Here is a 24,913-nt window from a genome sequence, read left to right as displayed (position 1 = left end):
AGGTACTTATTGTTTATCTGGGGATTAAGTCACTTGCCCAGGGTCACAAGGAGCAGTGCTGGGATTTGATCCTACAACCTCAGTGTGCTAAGGCAGCAGCTCTGTCACTAGGCCGCCCCTCGCCTCTGACACACTTACACAAGCTGGATGGGACCCTAGATGTGAATTTGAAGCAAACTGGCTGAACAGTGAACGTGGATATGGCAGATATGGTGGCTGGTGCTTAACTCTTTCAGGACCATAAGGATCATAGGCCAATTTTTGTGGTTTTGACGACATTTTTATGGTAAAAAGGGCTTGCAGATGCCAAAAAATTGATTTTTTTTGTGAAATATCATTATTTTTATTAAAAAAAATCAAACTTCTGGCTTATGGACAGTGTGGCAAGTGAATCTTCTCGTCAATCTGGCAACGACGCTAATGAATGAATGTCGGAACCAGTTTGTTTACATAAAGGCAGTATCATATGGAATCCGTACATATCAAATTTAGAACTGTAGACTATCCCAATCAAAATTTATAGGATTTTAAAGTTATGGGACAAATATGTCCCTTGGTCCTGAAAGGGTTAATGTGGGTAAATGGGTTTAGCTGGTTGGAGAGAGAGCCAAGTTGATACCAGGGAGAGTAGAGCAGAGGCCCTGTGCACTTGGCACTCTCCCAGACTAACCTCACCTTTGCAAAGAAGTCATCGTGAATAACACGCAAGATGGCCAGCGTGATCTCTGCCTTGCAGCCCAATGGTGGAAGGTGGCAGGTTGCGGTCTCGCACCAGCTATTGCTGCAGTTCTAAGGACAGAGGTGGGAAATGGGGTGCATGAGTCAGTCTATGTTTTTTTTTCTTGGGGCCAGAAGAATGCACAAATCTCCGCTAAGAATGACTTTGGCATGGCGAGTGTATAATGTCCTCGACTGTGAACATTTTCCTTACCAGTCTCTCTGCATGCATGAGATCTTGTGGGTGAATGGGGCTCACCCCATACTTGCTCCTCGTTGCCTCCGTCGTGTTGCGTATAATGCACGTGGCCTTTAAGACACAAAATGGTGCAAAGTCAGAATACTCGAGGAAAAAAACGAACTGGATCGCCACAGCAACGGCCAAAACAAAACAGGAAATGGGATCGGAGCGCTTTAAAAAGTCTTTATTAAGCCCAACGACCTGACACGGTCCGTGTTTTGGCTCCAATGAGCCTGCACCAGGCGTTGTGTCAACAGTGACACTAAAACACGTACATTAATATGGTTAAAAAAAAAGGAGGGAACTATGAAAAAAAGAGACGCCAGTATTGGCAGCTCTTTATCAAACTTAGCGTGTTTGTGTCAAAAATCATGAATATGTATGAGATTATATGCTTATCAAATGATGTCACTGTAAACCCTAATTAAATATGAAATTATTATAGTTCAAATACAACCCAGTGTTAAAATACACAGTAAATAAGAATGGGGAGATAAAAACCAACCTACCATTTTGAATAGCATGCACTTCATTATGCAAATCATTTCTCCATCTGTTTTGTTTTACTATTTACATACTACAGCAGGGGTGTCAAAGTCCCTCCTCGAGGGCTGCAATCCAGTCGGGTTTTCAGGATTTCCCCAATGAATATGCATGGATCTATTTGCATGCACTGTTTTCATTGAATGCTAATAGATCTCATGAATATTCATTGGAGAAATTCTGAAAACCCGACTGGATTGCAGCCCTCGAGGAGGGACTTTGACACCCCTGTACTACAGTTTGAACAAGAATACTCGTTTCATCGGCTTGTTTCTAAAACTGTTCATTATTCTAAAAATGGCATCCCGTGCGCGCGGCCAAGTCTGCGCAATGCCCCCGCTGTGATTTTGACAGGAAGCTTTTCCAGGGAAATCTGGACGTCTGGTAACCCTAGTCCAGGGGTAGGGAACTCCGGTCCTCAAGAGCCGTATTCCAGTTGGGTTTTCAGGATTTCCCCAATGAATATGCATGAGATCTATCTGCATATTCATTGGGGAAATCCTGAAAGCCCGACTGGAATACGGCTCTCGCGGACCAGAGTTCCCTACCCCTGCCCTAGTCCAAGCCCACCTCTAACTAATAAGCTAATGCCTTTAAGCAAAACTTTAAATAAAGCAATTCCCTCAGATCTATAACTTCTCTAGAACAAATCAACCTAGATATTGCAGCGACCACCCTTAACGGTACATCTTCATGCCAGTCTGTGCCAGCACTGTTTGTATGATTATGACGTAGTGGAGGTTGTGTTTGTCTCTGATGTGATTATTTGCTATGTGGGTGAGCATCTAATACTTACATTGTCTGCGATGACTTGGGTGACGGACAAGAAAGTGTTTCTCCCATAGGCTGCTGCAGGGAGATGAATGTTTGCTGTCAGGTTTGCGAGTGGATAGCAGCCCAAATACTGGATCTGTCCAGAAAAAATTAGAAGTAGCAAAGCATGTATGTTTGAAAATGATTCATGAATTTTAATTTCAGTAGGGTGGGGGGTGGGGATATATACTTTTGTTCTTGATGATATGATTAAGATTTTCAAGTGTTACATTGAAATTTAATGGATATATTATTGCACACTTGTTTATGATTTAAAATGAATAAAGAATTTTAAAAAAAAGAAGTAGCAAGGCATCCACTTTCTAAACATGGTTTTTAACAGGATTTGTTCAATAGGAGAAGTCTTTGTTGGACACAGTACTAGGATGGATTTAAGCTGTTCTGCATCTATTGCGGTGGTTCCCAACCCTGTCCTGGATGACCCCCCATGCCAGTCCGGATTTCAGGATAGCCCTAATGAATATGCACGAGAGAGATCTGCATATAATGGAGGTGCTCCATGCATATTCATTAGAGCTATCCTGAAAACCTTGGGCATACACTAAGGCAGGGGTCTCAAAGTCCCTCCTTGAGGGCCGCAATCCAGTCGGGTTTTCAGGATTTCCCCAATGAATAGGCATGAGATCTATGTGCATGCACTGCTTTCAACGCATATTCATTGGGGAAATTCTGAAAACCCGACTGGATTGCGGCCCTCGAGGAGGGACTTTGAGATCCCTGCACTAAGGTGTACTAGCCTCTCACCTAGCATCAGACTACTGCAGGGGTGTCCAATGTCGGTCCTCGAGGGCCGCAGTCCAGTCGGGTTTTCAGGATTTCCTCAATGAATATGCATGAGATCTATTTGCATGCACTGCTTTCAATGCATATTCATTGGGGAAATCCTGAAAACCCGACTGGACTGCGGCCCTCGAGGACCGACATTGGACACCCCTGGACTACTGGCTTCCTAAGGACGTAAGCAAAAGATCTTTAACTATGCAGGTGCCCACAGTCAAGGCCCCTTACCCGCCTAAAACATCACTAGGAAGGACTTTATGGTGTAGACGCAGTGATTCCCAACCCTGTCCTGGAGGAACACCAGGCCAATCGGGTTTTCAGGCTAGCCCTAATGAATATGCATGAGAGAGATTTGCATATGATGGAAGTGATAGGCATGCAAATTTGCTTCATGCATATTCATTAGGGCTAGCCTGAAACCCCAATTGGCCTGGTGTTCCTCCAGGACAGGGTTGGGAACCACTGGTGTAGAGTGTTTGTACATGAAGCACTGAAGTGACCTACAATCCTTCACAGGCTAGCGGCAGGAAGAAATGAAACGTTACCTTGAAAGTGGTTCTAAATTCAGGCCCAGAACCCCACTGTGTCGTGCGAGATGGTTGGACTTCATAGCGATTGAGGGTCGATTCGCTGGGGAGGGAAGGCATGGACAGACCTGGTTAACTAAACAGCGACAGAGAGACATGGGGGCTTAGGAGCCAGAGCAATTATACTGAACTTGAATTGTTTCGATTTGTAAAGGTGAGTGCAGCTATTAGTATTACCAAAAACAACCGAGGGCAGTATCTGGATGAATAAAAGTCAGTTTATTGGAAAAACATATAATTGGCGGCAGATAAAGACCCGAATGGTCCATAAATTAATGATTTCGTTTAAATGGTCCTTTTTCTTAGCTGTTTCTGGGCCAGAAACCCAGAGCTCTGCCCGGTACTGTGCTTAGGTTCCATCTACCGGAGTCTCCATCAAAGCTTATCCCAGCCCAGCTCTTCAAAAAAAAGCCGACGGCTGTATGAAAGATGTGAAAACTAAAAAGTTTCCCCAACTGCCTTGACAAAGAGAGCGAAACGCATTGGTTGAGGGGGATTAACAATGGTGGCTGGAAAGCTAAGTTAACTTAAATTATTGAATGAGAGTATTTATGAAGTTATTGATGGAGATTTAATAAGAAATACGAAATGCAGTAAATTAAGTAAGAAGAAAGATAAAAGATAAGAAGAACAAATGAGGAGCTTTGCTGCTCAGATATCTGATCTCCCACTGGCACTTAGAAGTTGCTCTCTTTAGACTGGAACCCATTCTAGGTTCCTCCACAGTACTTACTCTCATGTCACCCACTTATTCCCTCCTGTTTGCATCTGATTATGCTAATATTGTGCGTGTGGCTACTGCCTCCATCTAAACTAACCAAAAACTTAACTTGACGCAGTTAACAATAAGATAAAATACAAAGAAGATGTTAAATAGAAAAGTTTTTAGAGATTTATGGAAAGAGCTGGGACACCTCAAAATTAAAGGAAGTTCATTCCATAATTGGGGAAATTTAAAAGCCAGAGAAAGGCTGAAATTCTTGACTCCTATAATTCCTTTCCTAGAAGGGAGGGAAAGTTTAAATCACATATGAAAATCTATAAACATTCCATAGAAGAGGAACAAAAATACCATATAAAATTTTGAAAATAATACAAAAACATTTCAACTGGATTCTGAGATAAACCGGGAGCCAATGGAGTCACGTGGTCGAATTTGCTCTTTCCATAAATCAACTTCGCAGCGGTATTCTGAATCAATTACAACAAGTGAATATTCATAATTTTAAAAAAAATTGGGGGGCCATTGACTAATTACTCTAATGATCAGATATCTTAGCACATGGGTAGTATATATGTGGGGTTGGGGAGGGGATTGTATATCATATGGAATAGGAATATTGATAAAAAGGGGGGTATTTATTTTTTCACATAAGAATATTTGATTGTAAATACAAGTGATATATGAAAATTGTTTTGATTATGTTTAATGCACTTGTTGTAAGATTCAAAAATGAATAAAGATTTACAAAATAAAAAAAAAAAAAATTGTAGTCTTTGGAGGCAGATATTTGTGATGCCAAGATAAATAGCATTACAGTAATCTAGCCGAGATAGTATAATTGATTGGACCAAGACAGAAAAATGACGTTGATGGAAAAGAGATCTAACCTTCCTCAGCATTCGTAAACATTTCTTAACCAGAGTATGAGAGAAGAGACACCATCTTGAATCAAGTGAGCCTGTCCAACCTGCGCCTCTGATCGGGGCTGGGTATCAAACTTGGCAGCAGATCCTGGCGAGCTCTGCCCTTTTAGCCCTGAAGAAACAGCCAGGACACGTGCGGAGGTGAACCGTTTCCCTGCTGCTTCCTCCTCCTTACCTGGATATGAAAACTTCTGGTGCATAGCGAATGAAAGCCGAGAGGTGCGCTGTGTTGTCAGACAGCGTCTCGTTCTTCTCGGTGCTGTCACTGCATAGGGTAGAAACAAAATCTCCGTTAAAAAAAAAAAAAGCTGAGAAAAGGGTAAAGAGAGGAAAAGCAGCCAAGAGGCGAGAAGTGGCTCCCAGTAAATATCATGTCTTAATTTTATGTCCTTATGTGTATTCATTGAGGATATCCTGAAACCCTGAATGGATGGGTGCCGTGAGGACTGGGTTGAGTACTGGCATAGAGGCACCGACCAGCCCTGTTGATGGCAGCGGCTGAGCCAGACCAGGTTTTATTCCTCACTACTGAGCATGAATTTGATAGATGCTTGTTTCTTTGGTTTTTTTTAACATTTCGGCCTTTGTCAATTTACTCCCAATGCCATCACTAATGTTTATGCCTAAATTCAGCTTCCCCATGACCCCCCCCCCCTGCTTTGATGCCAAGGCCAGTATAGTTATTGCACACTGTTGCATGCTGGGAAGTGTAGTTCTCTGGAAAAGATCAATCTAGGCATCTGTTATTAATGAATTTCTTTTACACTAAATTTTTATCTATCTCTATTACAACCTACCACTTACCAGAAAATTGTTTCTTTCTATCCCAGGATAAGAATCCCATCTGCTTATACTGAAGCCCACCCTAGTCTGAAAATGAATTGGGACCATGTGGTGCTGTTGGTTTTCAGATTGTGGACAACGTGACCTCATTTCTGCAGAAGGCCCGATTCATGGCAGTGACTGAACATTGAATAGGTTGAATACTGCCAGGGATAGGCTCTTCATACACTTTAGCTTTAGTTTAATTAAACTCTGGAATTCGTTGCTGGAGTACGTGATGAAAGCAATTAGCTTAGCAGGGTTTAAAAAAAGGTTTGGATCATTTCCTAAAATAAAGTTCCATAAGCCATTATTATGATGGACTTGGGGAAATCCACTGGCTATTCCTAGGATAAGCAGCATCAAATCTGTTTTACTCTTTGGGATCTTGGTACTCATGACCTGGATTGGCCACTGTTAGAAACAGGATATTGGGCTTGATGGACCTTCAGTGTGTCCCAGTATGGCAACTCTTCTGCAGGCTAGAAGCTGAAACACTGGGAAAACTAAAGCCAGTGGACACTTCTTTCTTACCTACTTGCTGTTAACTTTATATGCAGACGGTTTAGCAGAGTGGTACAGCTGAACTCGAAGTCAAGCAGGAGGCTCACCTGTGGAGAGATGAGGAGCTGTGACTGCTTTGTGGGGGGGGGGGGGGGAAGCTTTCTGCTCTGCTGAATCTGGATTGCCCTTGATCTGGAGAATCTACCTCTTGAGAGGACAGTTTAACCTGATCTAGCTTATCTGTAATCTTTGATCTCAGATTGCTGCCATATTGTTACAGGAGACCTTTCCACAATTCCACTGGACCGGGACGGATTCATTTGGTGACCTGTCAAATGCACCCTGACAATTGTATGCACAACAAATGTGCACACTGAATGGGAGGACTACGCCCCAAAAGAGTCGTACACTTATGTGGATACTATTTTGTCTTTTTTTTTAAACGATTCACTTGCTATCTAGTGTTAGGGTAAGGTTTACATGATGATTATGGGAACCCTTTACATGACTGGATATCTGGAACGTCCTCATTTGCTCAGACTCCTCAGGCCCCGTCCCTTGGGAGGGGCCTGAGGCGCCTGATCCAATCAGCGTACATACATTTGAATCTGCCCTCGATGACATGACCTCATGTCGTCGTCGATGGCGGATTCAAATGTATGCATACTGTATTTATGGGGGAATAAATCTCTTTGGCGTGCGCATTTGTCGGTGTACCGATTTCATTTAACCAAGTCACCCAATAAATCATAGGTGATTTGAACTGGGGGGGGGGCCTAATTTTTAAAGGCACCGTAAGCTGTTCCTCACTAAGTACCATTAGCACAAGGCTAGTTTTTCATATCGGTTGGGCCTGAAAACCTAGCTGACCTAGGAATCTCTCACCTTGGCGGAGGCTTGGAAAACGGGATAACCTATGGTACAGGTCCTGCTGCTGCCCGACACGGCCGTACACTCAACTTTCAGCTGCGATTCCCCCTAAGAAACAGATAAAGAATGCAAGTAAGATGGGATGTCAAATGGACCTCTACTGTCTCCAGGCCATAAGAGGGGAAAAGAGAAAGATGTGAATCTCGACGCACCTTGACTGACAGGCTGGCGAAGTGCAGATTTTTGGAAAACCAAACCTTCAGACTAGTGTTGTAGGCGTTCTCTCTCTGGTTCTCCAAAAGGATGTCCACGGCAAGTTTTTTCCTGCCTTGATGGATAATGTAGGGCTTCTGCCTGAAAAGACAGAGTGGTTGCTTTGCTCCATGTTACCCATCTTTCTTTCCAATCTATATAGGGTTACCAGAGGTCCGGATTTCCCCGGACAGGTCCTCTTGAGGGCATGTCCAGATGGCTTTTCAAAACCGGCCCTTTGTCTGGGTTTTGAGACGCTTCCAACAAATCGCCACACGATGATGCCATGCGCGTGATGTCATCGTGTCTTGTCCGCGCATGCCCTCCTGCCTGATGAGAGCAGGGGGCGGGGCTAGGGTGTAATGGGGCAGGGATGGGTGTAACTGGGCGGTCCTGGGGGCAGGGCTAAGGGGGGGTCCAGATTTTCCATATTTTTTTTTAATTCTTTATTCAGTTTTAACTCTTGCAACAAGTGTACAATATTCAATCAGATAATTCGTACAAATCACTTGACATTCTAACAATTATTGTCAAATGCATATAAAAAAGACCCCTCCCCCACCCATCCCATTCATCAGGAATAAACCCATTAAATCCCATAACATACCTCCCCATCCCCACATTAAATATAGTCCTATGTAATAAAAAGGTCATTAGAATATGCAGTCAATGGCCCCCAAATCTTTTTGAAACTATTATAATTTCCTAGCAAGCACTCTCTCCATTTTATAAATATGACAAACTGAATTCCACCAAAAGGTATAATTAAGTTGAGTATAATCCTTCTAATTTCCAGTAATATGTTGAATGGCAACCCCCGTCAGTATTAACAAAAGTTTATTGTTATTTGCTGAAATTTGACTTTTGAATCTCATAGACGTTCCAAATAAAATAGTATCATAGGATAGGGCAACATTTGAAAAATCTGGTAACCCTAAATCTATATAAAGCTGAGAAAGTTTTGCGCTACGTATGACCTGCCCCTTACCTCGTGCCAGTAATATCCATGCGGGCCTGGAGCATTAAATCAGTGACGCACACGTTGTCATTGCCGCAGTCTTTAAAGAAAGGAACCTGAAATGAGCCAAAAATGAGCCAATGGGATACTGAGCAGCTCCTGTGTAGGAATCGCCACTTCAGAGACCATTTCATGGGTTAGAGAAAAGGAATGAAAGGAATTTTATACAATACAACTTCTTATATCCAGCAATTTTCGACAGGGAATCATTGCGATTTACGGCAAGAATTCCAGATTAAAGTGAGCAGATTTAAGGTGGATAGTTCAGAGTTGGAGGGGAATGATAAATGGATTTGGCTCCTGCCTTTTTCCGTTGCACCTCAAGATGAGTTAAAGTGAGATACAGTAGGTTTCTTCCTGTCTCTGGAGGGTTTACAATTTCAGGGGCTGATGCAGAAAGCTTGCGTATTAGAGCTTTGCACTGATGGCTTCTAATTCAAGCTTAAGGCACAATTTTAGTTCGCTGATGCAGCAAATTGGACCCATCCAAAACTTGTCCATTAATCCAGTGTTTCTCAACTCGGTCCCAGAGGACCCTCTTGCCAGTCAGGTTTTCAGGATTTCCACAATGAATTTGCATAATCTTGATTTGCATACACTGCCTCCATTATATGCAAATGTCTTTCATGCATATTCATTGAGGATATCCTGAAAATCTGACTGGCAAGGGGGTCCCCCAGGACCGAGTTGGGAAACACTGCATTAATCAAAGCACTCCGGATGCGTGCGTATGAGGTCAGCTCTCTGCGCATATGTCAGGATGCTCTTCTGGGCGTAACATTTTTTTCTGAATGGCATTTTGGCCCAGTCGCAGAGGTGAGCCAAGGCGGGTTTTTTTCTGCTCACTCCATTCAGGAAATACTTTTTCACAGAGAGAGTGGTGAATGCTTGAATGCCCTTCTGAGAGAGGTGGTAGAGTCTACAAGTGTGAATGAACTCAAAAAGGCATGGGACTCCGGGGATGGTTACATAGAAAGAAGATGGATACACAACGTGGCTGTTGGTCGCTCTTTGAACCAAAATGATATAGGGGATGGAACTCCTCTCGTATGAGGAGAGACTAAAACGGTTAGGGCTCTTTAGCCTGGAAAAGAGACGGCTGAGGGGACATAGGATTGAAGTTGACAAAATCCTGAGTGGATCGATTTTTCACTCCGTTTTTTTGATTTGAACATTAAATAAAGTATATAGGAATAGGGTTTATGATAGGTTTTCTTGAATTGAAAGAATGTAATTAAGTAGGGGGGAAGGGGGATAAATTCTGATATAGAGTGTTGTATTTATGTTTAGAATGCTATAAATGCTGTTCCACTTATTGTAAGTATATTAAAAATGAATAAAGAATTGGCACAAGGAAATACTTTTAAAACCAATAGGAGAAAATATTTGTTCACTCAGAGAATAGTTAAGCTCTGGGACGCGTTGCCAGAGGTTGTGGTAAGAGCGGAGAGCGTGGCTGGTTTTAAGAAAGGTTTGGACAAGTTCCTGGAGGAAAAGTCCATCGTCTGTTATTGAGAAAGACACGGGGGAAGCCTCTGCTTGCCCTGGATCTTTGGAATGTTCTCACCATTTTTCTAATCGTGGTGGCGCTCTTCTCATCCAGCACCGGGCCAGAGTCTGATTCATCGAGGACGAAGCGCACTGTGACTCCAATAGGCCTCAGGTAGTCAGAGGTGTCCTGTGGGGGAGAGAAAGCAGCCTGGTCTTAACAGAGCATGTTCTAGGCTAATGGGCCACTTGTCCAGCACACACAGTCCCTCTTACTGTAACGACAGCAGCTCTACTCCCTGTCTATCTCCTCCGTTCTTAGGGTTACCATATTTGTGAAGACAAAAAAAAGAGAGGACACGTGACCCGCCCACACTCCACCCATTTCCTTGGTCTCCCTTCCCATCCTCTGTACCCTTTCAGTGCTTTCTCTCCCTTCTTCCAACTCTCCTCCCCCATGGGTGCTTCTCTCTCTCCTTCCAACTAGAGAATGACACGGGGACAAATCTGTTCACGTCCCATCCCCTCAAGTTTTGTCCCTGTTCCATTCCTGTAACCTCTGCCTTAACTGAACAAGCCTCGAACACTTATGATTTTAAAGTATTTGAGGCTTGTGCAGATGAGGACGGAGCTTGCAGGAATGGGGCAGGAATAAGAAAAGAATTCACCGGGACGGGAGAATGAGTTCCAGCAGGGACGGGGAAAAATTTGCCTCTTTGTCGTTCTCTACTTCCAACCTCCTCCTCCTGCTGTTTCTGTTCCCCCCCCCCACCAACACTACCATACACCATGCTCTTTTCTCCAGCCCCCTCTCCTCTCTAATCCTGTTTTCCCTCACAACCTTTCTAGCTCCCAACTAGCCCGGCCACTGCAATTAAGTCTTCGGCAGCCGGCAACAGCAACAAGGTAAGCCTGCTGCTGCTGGTCTGCCCTGGAAGCACCTCTCTGCAAGTTCCACCTACACAGGAACAGGAAGTTGCTGCAGAGAGGCGGCTTATGAGGCAGGCCGGCGGTAGCAAGCTTGCCTTGTTGCTGCTGCCACCTGCCCAAGGATTCAATTACAGTGGTTGGGCCCAGGGAGGAGGTAGGTGGAGGAGTCGGGAGAGCAGGCAGACTCCCCCATTTGTAAAAAAAAAACCGCCCGGACGTCTGGTAACCCTTCCCATTCTGTGCCTCTCCCTTTCTCCTACCCTACAAACTGTGGAAGATACAGGGAAGGGGGGTGATGGTACTCTTCAGCTTGGTGCACTAGGGTCAAACACTGTGAAAGCCAATCCTGGGCCTTAGGGTGGTGCTACACCACCAACTGTGCAAAAAAATGCCACTTATCAATGCTAGAGTATATAGGTGGGGGAGGAAACCTCAGCCAAGACTGACAAGGTTCCACGTTTCATTCATTGATCCTAAAAAACCTCCTCTTCCAATATTTATGTTCAGAATTATGCAGCAACTGATTTGAACTCTTGATAAAGTTGGTATTGCCGGCAAAACTGGTCCTGTCAGGCCTCTTGCTACCTGGATCACTTAAAAGATAAGTGAATATAAATATCATTGATAAGTTTTAGAAAGAAAGGAAGAGGTTTTTTAGGATCAATGAATGAAACGTGGAACCTTGGCTGAGGTTCCCTCCCCCACCTATCTACTCTAGCATTGATAAGTGGCATTTTCTTGCACGGTTGGAGTGTTTCCGTTTGATCTCACTTTCCATCTTTGTTGGATACACGGGGGGGGGGCAAGTACGATGAGTGGGCAGGACCAGTACAGGGCCCTGTGCAGCCCTTTATCCTGTATTGGCTGAAGAAGAGGACTTGTCCTCTTCGGGACGGATGGAACAAACAAACGATACTCACAATGACGTGGAAGTCCAGCGTTTGGCAAGTCACCTTGCCCGCGTTCACCTGCACCCATGTCTGCAGCAGTTTCTGAGAGTTCTCATCAAACAAGGCCCGGGTGCTGAGTTTCCTGTCATCGAGTGACATGTTGTACCGAATATCTGAGCCCAGATTTAAAAAGAAAAAAAGGGACATCACTACCAAGTTTGAAGGGGCAATCGCAGGAAAACATCAACGCACTGGTGCATTTCTTAAAATCTGGAGCCCTGTGTTTTGGACTATTGACATACAGTAATTTAAAACATATTGTTTAATACATATAATGACTACTTTTTGTCGGATTAATATGATGCTCGTTGAGTGTGCTCCTCCATATTCGCAATATTTCTCCTGCGGATAATGTGTGTACTGACTCCACTATGCATGATTTGCACAGTTAAATGGTAAGTTTGTTAATTTATATCATAATATTAATAAAATCTATTATTAAAAAAAAGGGGTGCGTGGGAGGGGAAAGAATCAGAACGACTGTGGCTCCCAGGTTCCAGCTATCCTGTGCTTTATGCATTCATCCCACTGCATTGTGGGTCATGTAGTTCTTTATCTGCTGGGATGCTCGGAGAGATGGGTTCCTAGCTTTTTCTCTCACATCTTTTATGTGAGGGGGGGGGGGGGACAGTAGAAATGGTCACCAAGCTGGACTTCTTTTGCTGCTGCAGCTAATCGGACACCTAACTTAGGGTTACAGGCATTCCTATTTCCCCACTTTGTCTAGGTTTTGAAAAGCTTTCCTCCACATAGCGAGGAGGGCATCTGCACCTGCACGGACATCCTGCCCGACGGAAGCAGGCAGCAGGGGGTGGGCCTGGGGGGGGGGCGGGCCTAGGGAGTCCGGATTTTCCAAACAGAAAATCTGGTAACCCTAACCAAATAAAAATACCCCTCTCCCAAAAGAAATCGAAGCCCTGTCTAATGAAGACCTACCCGGAGCTCCTGCCTGACAATTGCTAACACGCACCTTCTATGGTGCAACTTACCAAACTGAGTGTCCCATTTCCCCGGGGACCTGGACATCACCCCAAAGCAGACAGTAGCGGATATGCACGTGGATTCCTTGCCATTTCGCTGACAGTTTTTCTGGATCACGTTGATGGATGATGGGTTGATTTCAACGGACGTATTCACTTGCACGATGCTCCGAGACCTGTTTCATACAGAAATAGTGTCGGACGGACTAGGGTACGATTATTCGGCTAAGAGGAAGGGCTTGAAAGCAGAGCCCTTCAACATCAGCTGTTGGAAGGACAACGTGAGCCAGGCCTGGTTGGGGCAGGGAAAAATCAGTGCTATATTTTGATATAGGCCTGTCTCAGGCTGTCCAGGCATAGGGTTACCAAATTTTCTTTTTTATTTTATCAAAGCTGCCAAAAAGTTTGGAAAATCCGAACCCCCCTAGGCCTGCCCCCTAGGCCCTCTGCCCCGTCATGCCCCAGTCACCCCACCCCCACCCCCCTGCTGTCTGCTCTCATCAGGCAGGAGGACATTCGTGCATGCACAGATGCCCTCCTGCCCGACACGATGTGGAGGAAAGCTTTTCAAAACCCAGACAAAAGTGCCGGGTTTTGAAAAGCCGTCCTGACCCCCGGAAACCCTATCCCGGCTCCTCTCAAACTCACTCTTTCTCCCTTAGCAATTGTCACATTTTGACTATAAAGTACAGAATTGATTTGTTGGCAAAGTTCCCACATCATTCCTGCTTTCCAGCCTCTCGTGTTTGCTTTCTGTTTACAACAAGGTATAAGTTTTCATGCCACCGCTGATCAAAATGTGCAGTGGGAGGTTTCTCTGGCCCCAAAATTGCTTGTTTAGAGAAATGCTCTTTTGCGGAGTTACAGTGGCCGCCTGGCATTTTTCAGGGGTTTTGCAAAAACCTCTCATTTTGAAACCTTCTTGTTCTATAACATGGTATCAGCTTTCTTGCTCCCACCCTCTAGGACACTTTGTAAATCAAATGCAGTTCAGGGCCATGTCTTAGAGGTCGCTGCACGGTAAAGGAAGAGATATTCTCAGGGATGGGCTATTAACTCCCTTTATACCAGGTTGCAGCAAATTGGGGTTCCCTCCCCACAGACTATAGTAAAATCTGGACCCCCTAGACCTGCCCAGTTCCATCCATCCCTGCTCCGTTATGCCCCAGTAAAACCCCCAATCCTGCCCCAGCTCATCAGGCAGGAAGAAATCCGCACATGCACGGATGCAATTTAGAGAAGGCTTTTCAAAACCCGGATAAAAGTGCCAGGTTTTGAAAAGCCATCTGGATCCCCGGACATCCAGACATCTGGTAACCCTACACAGACTAGATGACCCAGTACTGACCTCAGCACTACGGCAGCTCCCTGGGCACCTATGGCCAGGTCCACCAGGTCATCCCCATCCAGATCCATCTGCCCAGTCACGCTGCGTCCAAAGTAGCGTAGGCCTGGCGGGAAAGCAGAGGACGCCACTCTCTGGAAGGAATCATAACAAGCATGTCTAGTGTCATTCTGAATCCGTCATAGCTACTGTTGCGCAGGAGCAAACTAACTGAAGTTAGTGACCGCCACTACGGGGTAAATTCGACAGATGGTGGTAAACGTTAGACGGCTGCTGGATGTATGCAGTGCTGTTTATTAAAACCTTTTGAGAGATAGTCCCCGCTCACTAGAGCTTACAATCTGGTCAACGGACCGACAGGACAAGTAGGGGGTTAGGGAGTTTCTCAGGCATGGGTGCTTCACAAGCAAATGGGGGTTAGGAGTTAAAAGTGCCAGGATGCTGCGTACTGAGTCAGTGGGGTAGTGAGGGTAGGAGCCTGCCTCCCCCGCGCCCTCCTTTCCACCCCCGCCACATTCGCACCCTCCCTTCCTCCTGGAAGTGACGTCAGAGAAAGCACCGAAGCCGAGGGGGGCAGCAGCTTCATCCCTGCAGAGGCATGCGCGCATGCACATGGCAGGGGATGGAGAGGAGGAGGGAGGGGGGGTGCTGGCGCCCTGAGGAAGACCATGCCCAGGTCGGACCACCCTCCTTATGCCGCTGGGCATAGTACCCTGACCCACCCATGCCCCTCCCACGCCCACACGTGACAGAAATCGTGTGTGCCGCTTCTAGAACGGCAACTGAGGTCAGTTGCGTGCACAACTACCAATTGGTTTAAATTAAATTAAAATTCTGATGTGGATTGTAACAGAATAGTAAGTGCTGTATTTGAGTTTAAAATGTTAGATATGCTGTTACACTTATTGTAAGTTTTTAAAAATGAATAAAGAATTGGGGAAAAAAAAAATTTAAATTAAAATTAAATTGTTTTTTTTTCTTTGATATTTCTGGGCAATAGACCGTATGGTTCCAACTACTGGAGCTGCCATTGAAGCTCACTCCAGCCTATCCAACCATCTTATCATTGGCGGGATACATATCGTAAAAGCTGCCCAGTAACTTCTTAAGCACCTTTTCTCTTTCCAGCCACAGAATGTTACAGTGGCGTTCTGGGAATGGCAAAAGAGCAGCGGTAGTGAGCAAATTCTCTCCCAGCAGGCTCATCTCCTGCTCTGTTTAAGCCGCTGCTGGGAGGACTTTATGGTATGTATTTAGCTAATAATTGCCTGTTATTTGGCATTAAGTTCCTTGCAACTGATCTAATTCTATAAACTGGATGCAACTTTGCACGCTAAGCATAAAACCGGATGCCCAATTTTATAGAGTTAGAACTCCACTTTCTACTTTTCACAATAGTAACCCAGCAGGTCCTGATGGTTTTCTCACTTCTATGCCTGTGATGAAAAGGTTTTGCAAGACTGGATGCAGTCTTACGATGTAAAGCGACTCTGGGGTTTTAATATGATTTAGCAAAAGGAGAGGGGGAATTCTCTGCTCACACCTCAGAAAGATTCGATGAGATCTGAGGCTTAATTGATCTTAAAGCAACAGGTCTCTCAGGTGTGTTGCAACACTGTGCCAAGACATGCCTGCTTGTAGTTTGGCAGGATGGTAAGCCGGTGTCCATGGTAGACATACACTGCCCCCCGGTGATCATCCTCCAGAGGGGCCCCCACCACCACGTCATTGAACCCATCATGATTGAGGTCAGCAACTGCAGCCAACGAGTACCCAAAGCGAGAGTCCTGAGGCTTCTTGTCTGCATGAAGGGTGCCATTGTATGTCAGCAACATCTGAGGGTACAAAAAAACAAAGCCTATAAGTTGCAAGGTATGAAGGTGCCTACATGTGTAGCAGAGGATGGATATATAAAACGCAGGACTAGGTAAAACAAGATCTAGCTTTTTTAGAGGTCTGGGTTTTGCCCCATTATTCCAGCAAAGAGAGGCAGTTCCAAAGTAAACCCCAAACTGGTGAAAGTAACCCGTCAGTAATGCTGGATCTATGATGAGATTACCTGGCCCAGTCTGTAAAGGTAAACGCGCCCCGTTTCTCTGTGCTGAGCCCCGAGGTACATGGGAGCAGCCACTAGCAACACATCTGTGACTCCATCACCGTTAACATCCACGGGACAGACCTCGCTCCCAAAGTAAGATCCAATCTGGGAAGGCAAGAAGCCATTGTACAGATCATCAGAACCCCCCCATGGAAACATGGAAAGTGTGAATACAGCATGGACAGCTGAAAACATCTCTGCACTGATCTTCATCAGAAACTCTCATCTCCCTCCCCCCCCCCTCAACACATGCGTGTGCAACTGAAGGACAGATTTTCATCAGAGCCCCACGAAAGCCTCGCACTGATACACAAAAAGCGTGAATAGAGAACAGACAGAAATGACCGCAGCGCCTGGATGCATGATCTCTGTATACTGACAGCCACACCTGGTCTCCGGTCAGAGCTTGAGAAATAGTCACGTTGCCTTTTCGGCTCATGGTGAACAGGATCACTTTCCCCTTGTGCTTGAACCTGGGGGCGCCGGCAACATAGAGACGTTTCCCGTTTCTCAGCTTGAGTGAAGATACTGCGTATCCTGTAGACAGAAAGTACAGGGATGTCAACGGGAAAGGTAAGGGGTAAAAGCATTAAGCGATCCCTCGAGAGCTGCAGCAGATCTCACTCCGCCTCCTTCCATCTTCCGTATGAGCAGGAGGGCATGGTCAGCCAATCAGCTCGCTGGACAGGCTCCGTGATCTCTGCCCTCTTAGGAGTAAAACTCTGCAAGTGGAATCTCTTATGGCATCAGAGATGTTGCACCACCCAGGGCGGTAGCACCCCTCCCCCTGCTTAACACGTGCCCCCCTTCCCTTTCCTCGTACCTTTTTAACTTCCCTGGTGTGAGCAGCGTGCCCACGTCGGTGTCGGCTCGCCCTATGCCATCACTTTCTAGGCGCGGGTCCCGGAAGTGACGTTGGAGAGAGCGCTAATGCCAATGCGGGCAGCAGCCTCACGCCGGGGAAGTAAAAATGGCACAGGGAAGGCGAGGAGCGGAGGAGGGGTGCCGCGCCCGGGGTGGACCGCACCCCCTTTGCTATGCCACTGTGCACCGCTCTTACTGGGCAACAGTCTATCTGCCACAACCGGAGCTTGTACCAGTGTCCCGCAAACTTATTTTTTGCTTCAGCAAATGTTTTTCTATGGCACCCCCACAACCCTTCCCCCCTCTGCCCCCAGCGCAGGTACACGATGTAATCACGTCAACATGTGTGCATGCTCGAAGGCCCTCTAGACGCGGCCCTGAGGCTCAGGGGAAAAGAGACAAGGTTTGTGTGGGGGCAGAGGAGGAGGAGAGGCGCCAACACCGGAAGCGATGCTCAATCTCGCTGTGATTGACTGGCTTATACATTACCAAGGTAAGCAGCATGGTTCTTCAGCTCCACAGGAAACTCCTTCTGAAAGGCTTCCCTGGGCGGGATAATCCGTGCATGCTGGCTCTCCTTCAGAACTGCCCCATTCCAGTCGTAGGCTCCCACCATGCCAAAGAGAATCCCGTCCTGTAAACAAAATAGTGTGGCAGAGACAGAGAAAACACTGAGCTGGCACACAGGAGCTGGTGTGATCCCTCCTGGAACCTCCTGCATAAAACAGTCATTCTTAAACCTGTCCTGGGGTGGATCTCTGGCATGTTGGTCTCGTCAGTCGGAGACGGGGGACTACACTTGCCCAAATGTGAAGCAGTTTTGGTCAAATTGAAGTCATATTTCATTGACTTATAAACATACTGTTTTACGATCTTTATCTTTATCACATATTTTGCAAAAATCAGAAGCTAGGTTATTAGATATTGTTGAACTCCTTGTTTATATATATATACATGTATATGAGAAATAGTAGGGGAGGGGTTATTCTTTATGTAATTCTATTGATTGAAAATAAGTGCTTAGTGTAATGGGGTTTTTTTTAAATTCTTTATTCATTTTAAATCTTGTAACAAGTGTACAGTAATATACCATTATAACAAATTAAAACACTTAGTGTAATGGTTAATGGATGTATAATGTTCTGTGCTTTCTACTGATTTGAAAATTAATAAAGATTAATAAAAAAAAGGAATAGCAAACTGGAAAAATAACTCTGTTTTGTCAGAATGCCGTTTGCTTAGTAAGGAAATGACGAGACGCCCGCTGTTAAAATGCACAATTTCTCAAATTTTAACAAGGTTTGGCATTGTAATCTGGATATAGGGACTTTAGATCATCTTTTGTTCTATTGTCCCCATATCTTAGCCTTTTGGAACTCAATCTGGGATCAAGCAAATTGTTTATTGGAAAACCATGTAGCGTTATCTTATGATACTGTGCTTTTTGGTATGTCTATGAGAAAAAAGAGTCAGATATCAATGTGCAATAACAAACTTTTATTGATTTTGACCGGAGTAGCCATTCAACATATTACTAATAACTGGAAAGACCATAGTAGGCTCAATTTTAAATTTTGGTGGAATTCAGTTTGCCACATATACGGAATGGAAAGATCAATAGCGGTGCAAAATGGAAATGATAAAAACGTCATTAAAATTTGGGAACCACGATTGATGCCATTTTCCTAATATTTCTATATTTAATATGTAAGATAAGGGTGGGGTGGGGGGAGGGTTATATTTGCAACTATAAGTTATAATGATAAGATGTACAAGTGGTTAAATCTATGTTATTGTGTTGCAATTTTTGTACACTTGATGAAAGTTTTAAAATGAATAAAGAATTATAAAAAAAAAAAAAAAAAAAAACCACAAGGTTTGGAGACTTTTAGATGATTATTGTCCTTTGGAGTAAATATTATGTGATGTTAATTTGGTTCACATCTGTTTATATAAATTCAGTAAAAAATTAAAACGGGGAACTCCAGCCAGTCAGGTTTTCAGGATATCCACGATGACTATTAATTAGATCATTTTGCTTCCTCTACCTCCTTGGTGTGCAAATTTATCTCATGCATATTCATTACGGGTGTCCTAAAAACCTAATTGGCTGGGATTCCCCCAGCACAGGTTTGGGAATCATTGACAAAAGAGAAAGTATTATTACATTCTTTATTCATTTCAACAAGTGCTTCAGAAAATAACATTTGGAACTTATGCCATAGCACTTGATTATCTATCATTATCAATTTAAATTAGTAATATTGAAACCCTCCCTCCCAACCCTACTATTAGATATGTGAGTACATATATCATATAATATATTATATATTATCATTTCTGTTAATCCAAACCTTTAATATAATACAACCTACTGGTCAACTCCCATCCCCACCCAGTTCTGCCCTAATCCCTCCTCCAGTCTACCCTAACCCCGCCACCGTTGCCTGCTCTTGTCGGGCAGGGAGGAAATCCACGCATGCACGGCTGACACGCGATGACATCATATACATGTGCGCGTGACATCATCGCGTGGCAGCCGTGCATGCGCAGACTTCCTCCCTGCCTGACGCAATTTGAGGCGGCTTTTCAAAACCCACCCAGACCCCCAGACATGTCCTCTAAAGGAGGACATGGAAATCCGGACTAGAGAGCTGCACGGGGACAGAAATCCCACCCATTCCCGCCCGTCCCCGCCAGGATCCTTTCCGTCCCCACTCATCCCTGCAAGGAATTACCTCCATCCCCGCCCGTCCCCATAAAAAGCAGCAATTACTTCTGACAGGATCATCAATTCTACAGTTTCTTTTGTGTTTGCGCTGCTGTTTTCCTTGTGGAATCTCTTTGGTGGAACCCTTTTTTTGTTTTCTGTTCAGGTAATTAACTTATAAACCCCCTCTTTTACTAAGGCTGATGTGATATGGACGAACCCTGCTTCCAAAGCCTTCCATCCCCATGGGAGTCCCGTTGGCTAGAGGGGGGTCCCCGTGGGAGTCCCGTGGGCCAGAGGGGGATCCCCGTGGGAGTCCCGTGGGTTAGGGGGGATTCCCGCAGGACCCGCGGGATTCCCATTCCCGTGCAGACCTCTAATCCAGACGTCTGGTAACCCTATGCAGAGTGGCAACGGACTACAAAGCTCAGAATGTGTTCATCTATTTCAACGCTGAAACTGTTATTCAATGAGTGGCTTCACTTAACTACAACCCAGCTTACCTCTAGGATATGGGCAGAGAACCCTATCTGAGACATCTCAAGTTCAAAGGAGCTCTCATTATAACCATAAGTTCCTGCAGAGAAAAATACAGACCATTCCTAAAAGCCTCATCTTCACTAAGGGGAATAGTAAGTAAAAAAGATCTCAGACAATATTATTATCTCTGCTTTCCTTCCCTCTCTGTAGACATTGCAGTCCATGTGAATGAAGCGTGTTACCAAGATTTGGCTGTATGGGTATGTTTACCACTACTAATGACTGGGGAGTCAATTCAGAGCGGTTTGCAGGAGTTTCAGTAATGGTGTTACAATACATGAGTTAAATATACCATCTACTAATGCATACTATTATTATAGTTTCTGTATATAATAATAATAGCTTAATTTATATCCCGTCATACCTTTCTGTTCAAGGCGGTGTACAATAAGAGGTGCTGAATTGGGAAGGGGTAAGTGGGCAGTTATGTGGTTGGGCAGCATAGGGGGGTGGGAGAGGGAACATGCAAGAAGAGGTAGGCGTTGAACCATTTTGGAGGTTCAGACAAATCAGTCCAATCGGTGTGTTTTTAGTGATTTTCTGAACGTGTGGTATGTTAGTGAATTCAGGATTAGGTCATATTTTCATCTTTCTTTGTATGTTTTGTTATGTTAATCAGGTTTTCTATTCAGCTCAAGGTTGGATTACATTACAAGAGGTTGGGTCAGTTACCCAGGAAGTTACAATGGACAGACTGACGGATATTCAGTAGGGTTGCTAGTACAGGTTGATCAGTATAATTATTCCTACAGTTAGGTCATTGTTTCAACTATATAGTTACAAGTACAAGTAGGTCATTGTTGGTTCTTTGTTTTGTCCCGGGAGTTGCATTGGACAGTTTAGGAATGGACTTTTTAAAATTACTGTTTCAGTTACTTCAGGATTGGTACAGAAACACTTTTAGAACCTTAGCTAGTGGAAGTGGCGTAGTAAGGTGTGGGAGGGAGGACCTGGGTGCCATCTTGGTGGGAGCGAAAGCACCTCTCCACCCCACAAGGCCCTGCCCTCCCTTCCCCTGCACCCTTCTCCTCACTCCTTCCGCACCCCTCTGCTCCTCTCACACATCCCACGCCACACTTGTGCCCTCCTCCCTGTCCCACCGCGTCACACTCGCACCCTCCCTTACCCTCCATACCTTTTTAAATCTTCTCCAGCGCTTTCGGGCCTGCTGATAGCACTGGCCTGGCTCCCCTCTGAAATCACTTCCAGGAAGTGACATCAGAGGGAAAGCCAATGCCGGCGCAAGTTGCAAGCCAGAGAAGTTGCTCGTGCTGATGAAAATTTAAAGAGGTATGGAGGGGAAGGGAGGGCGTGAGTGTGGTGGCGTGGGAGGCATGGTTGCCACTTCGCCACAGGGTAGTGGCCACAGGATTGTAGTATAAATGGCAGTTGGTTCCAGCATTTTACTCATTGATATTGGATGGATAGGGTAATTTGCCTGGTAGACTTTATATTGTTGCATGATGGGAATTTTAATTGGAAGCATCCTGGAGTAAATCAGGGCATTCCCTTTCAGGATTTCAAAGGCAGTGATGCCCAATATTAAACTATAAGTTGTATCGGACTCCTCCTGAATGAAGACAATATAAACTAATACTGTGCCTGCCCAGAAGACCTTATGATCTATGTAGGTACCAGAAAAACCTGCCCAAAGTTGAAAGATTTGTACTTGGGTCCCCTGATTCCCATTTTGTTACTTGAAACCACTCCACATCCACTCCTGTCACAGGAAAATTATGAAGTTCGCTCCCTCTGTTACCTTCCAGACTAAATATCCGATCTCCCAATGCGTCGACAATGTCATTTAACGCAGCCTCATCAGTGACATTGAAGAAATACTTCTCATCGGGGTCACTGGCAATGTATTTGATTTCACTGATGAAGGAGTCGGGGTCCTGCTGTCTGCGCATGTAGTGCCCCAGGACCTGTGGAAGGGAGAGAGAGGAAGAACTGGAGCAAAGCTCTGCTCAGACACAGGGCCCAGATGGAATGCCAAAGATGGTGTAACTAGACCAGAGAGAAGAATTGCCATTATAACTCTAAGTCATGGGTACGAACTGCAATGGCGTAGCGAGTGATATTCCGCTTCTCGCACTCTGCCAGCGCTAGGGGCAGCTCCTCTCCGTCATGCGACTCTCCATCCGTCACCACCAGCATCAGCCGGGTGGCACCTTCTCTCCCTCCTCGCTCAGAGCTGAAGGCCTCGGTACTGAAAGGGTTAAAGGAAAGACGTGTTTAGATCCACAAAGCATTTTTCTCTAGACATTAAATCTGACTGTCGCCCATGTCAGACATAGGGGGGGAACCTCTCATATAAAGTTCTTGCAATCAAATTAATTTTGTGTCATTTAGTTAAATTGGGGCTTCCTGACTATGTTTTCCTTTGAGTGCTTGAATGATAAAGTAATCAGCAAATGTTTTTAAATAAGAAAAAACCTACGTCTGTTCTCTGTCCATTCATCTGGGGTGTAGTAATATGGGAAAGTCTTCAGAGGGAAAACAAAAATCACAGCACAGAGCCCATCCGTGCCCACATTGGGATTTTCTCTCTCCCGGCTCTGGGCCAAGTTAATGGATCAGGAAATTATCGGAAAGTTAGAATTTCTGTCCAGCACAACACTTGATATTGGACTAGAGCCCAAGCCAGTGCAGCAGCGCGTCAGCTCGCTCGCTCCCTGCTCCTCTCCTTGCTGCGCACGTCCCTTGCCTTCCCCTGTACCTTTTTGGCGCTCTCTCTGATGTCACTTCCGGGACCCGCGTCTAAGAAGGGAGCCGGCACCGATGTGGGCAGCATGCTGCTCACGCGGGAGAAGTTTAAAAGGTTCGGGGAAGGGGCGGGGGAGGGGCGCTACTGCCCCGGACGCCGCTCACCCCTACTACGCCACTGCCTAAACCTGGTTTCCACATCTGGCTACATGTAGTTGCTCTAAAACTGAACATTCTGGAAGGAGTAGTGGGTTCCCGCCCAGTCCCGTCCCCCCGCCCCGCCCTCATCAGGTAGGACGTCCGCGCATGCGCAGATGCCCTCCTGCCAGACGCGAAGTGGAGGAAAGCTTCCTAGCATTGGTTCTAAACCTGTCCCCTTTCAATTTCTCCGAGTGCCCCCTTGTTCTTGTAGTTGCCAATAGGCTGAAGAATCTGTCCCTTCTTTATGCCCTTCATGATCTTGTAAGTCTCTATCACGTCTCCTCTGAGTCTCCGCTTCTCCAGGGTGAAGAGCCCCAGCCTTTCTAGCCTGTCTGCGTATGAAAGGTTTTCCATACCTTTTATCATTCTTGTCGCTCTTCTCTGAACCCTCTCAAGTATCTCCATGTCCTTCTTTAGGTAAAAAAGTGCTTAAGCTTAGCTGAGTGTAATATGAGCAGCTTTTTGAAAACACAGTCTCTAAAATAACATACTTTAAGAAGAACAGATTCTAGCACAGAGAAGAAAATAAAATGTTAACCCGAAAGAGAGAGGCCCCAGCACAGAGCTGTGTGCGGCTGCTGGGGGACTCACGCACCATGCCTCATGGATTGCGTAGGCTGTCCTGGTTTCACGGCCTTCTTGCCGACTTATGTTCCTGGCTGCCTTCAGCACTTCCTCCGAGGTCTGGTAGTCGTTGAGTGACCATTCGTGGACCGCAAGCTCTGCATACTGCAGCACCCCCACCTAGAGAGGGCAAATGGGTGGTGAGACGTCAGGACCTGGAGTTCTCTCTCTCTCCATAGAAATGAGAGAAACCTTTTCAGGCGGATTTTTGGGGACACCAAGCCGCAAAATGGTATAAATTGTTATATGGATTTTTCAATAAAAAAAAGAAAAATGGAGTATTGAGATTGGACAGATAATTTCTGCGTCTCAATGGCCACGATTTTGGTCCTGGAGATTAAGGTCTACAAGGTCAGCATCTATGAGTCAAACGTGGATGTTTTTGTTGCATAGAATTTTTTGGACCCCTACACGTTTACAGAAGTTAGATAGTACTAGATCCAATAGATGCTGGCATTGTAGATTTTTTTTAAATAAATTCTTTATTCATTTTAAAACTTTCAAGTGTACAAAAATTGCAACACAATAACATAGATTTAAACACTTGTACATCTTATCGTTATATCTTATAATTGCAAATATAACCCTCCCTCTCCCATCCTGAAATCCCACTAGTAATTGTAGATTAGAAGTTGGGACTTTAGATCATTTAATTTATTTTT

The 24,913-nt window shown here is 45.1% G+C and overlaps 1 protein-coding gene across 3 annotated transcripts in view; it reads right to left on the bottom strand.

Annotated features, from left to right (window-relative positions):
- The window catches only part of ITGA10 (integrin subunit alpha 10), a 50,753-nt gene that overhangs the window by 4,396 nt on the left and 21,444 nt on the right, over window positions 1-24,913 (bottom strand). For 2 of the 3 annotated variants that reach the window (XM_033923973.1, XM_033923974.1), the window contains exons 7-27: window positions 24,223-24,371; window positions 22,779-22,929; window positions 22,480-22,645; window positions 20,684-20,757; window positions 17,960-18,104; window positions 16,995-17,143; window positions 16,568-16,711; window positions 16,140-16,343; window positions 14,512-14,642; window positions 13,173-13,339; window positions 12,154-12,296; window positions 10,383-10,493; window positions 8,786-8,871; window positions 7,758-7,899; window positions 7,561-7,653; window positions 6,706-6,782; window positions 5,525-5,614; window positions 3,661-3,745; window positions 2,298-2,411; window positions 932-1,027; window positions 676-789 (exon numbers count right to left, since the gene is read on the bottom strand). In XM_033923973.1, the coding sequence (XP_033779864.1) occupies window positions 676-789; window positions 932-1,027; window positions 2,298-2,411; window positions 3,661-3,745; window positions 5,525-5,614; window positions 6,706-6,782; window positions 7,561-7,653; window positions 7,758-7,899; window positions 8,786-8,871; window positions 10,383-10,493; window positions 12,154-12,296; window positions 13,173-13,339; window positions 14,512-14,642; window positions 16,140-16,343; window positions 16,568-16,711; window positions 16,995-17,143; window positions 17,960-18,104; window positions 20,684-20,757; window positions 22,480-22,645; window positions 22,779-22,929; window positions 24,223-24,371 (2,631 nt within the window). Of the gene's footprint in view, window positions 1-675; window positions 790-931; window positions 1,028-2,297; window positions 2,412-3,660; window positions 3,746-5,524; window positions 5,615-6,705; window positions 6,783-7,560; window positions 7,654-7,757; window positions 7,900-8,785; window positions 8,872-10,382; window positions 10,494-12,153; window positions 12,297-13,172; window positions 13,340-14,511; window positions 14,643-16,139; window positions 16,344-16,567; window positions 16,712-16,994; window positions 17,144-17,959; window positions 18,105-20,683; window positions 20,758-22,479; window positions 22,646-22,778; window positions 22,930-24,222; window positions 24,372-24,913 lie in introns of those variants that run through there. The other variant, XR_004537228.1, reaches the window with a different exon arrangement.

Source organism: Geotrypetes seraphini, chromosome 16 (assembly GCF_902459505.1).
Source record: "Geotrypetes seraphini chromosome 16, aGeoSer1.1, whole genome shotgun sequence".
In the NCBI taxonomy this organism is placed as follows: Eukaryota; Metazoa; Chordata; class Amphibia; order Gymnophiona; family Dermophiidae; genus Geotrypetes; species Geotrypetes seraphini.
This window is presented reverse-complemented; position numbering and strand designations above follow the sequence as displayed.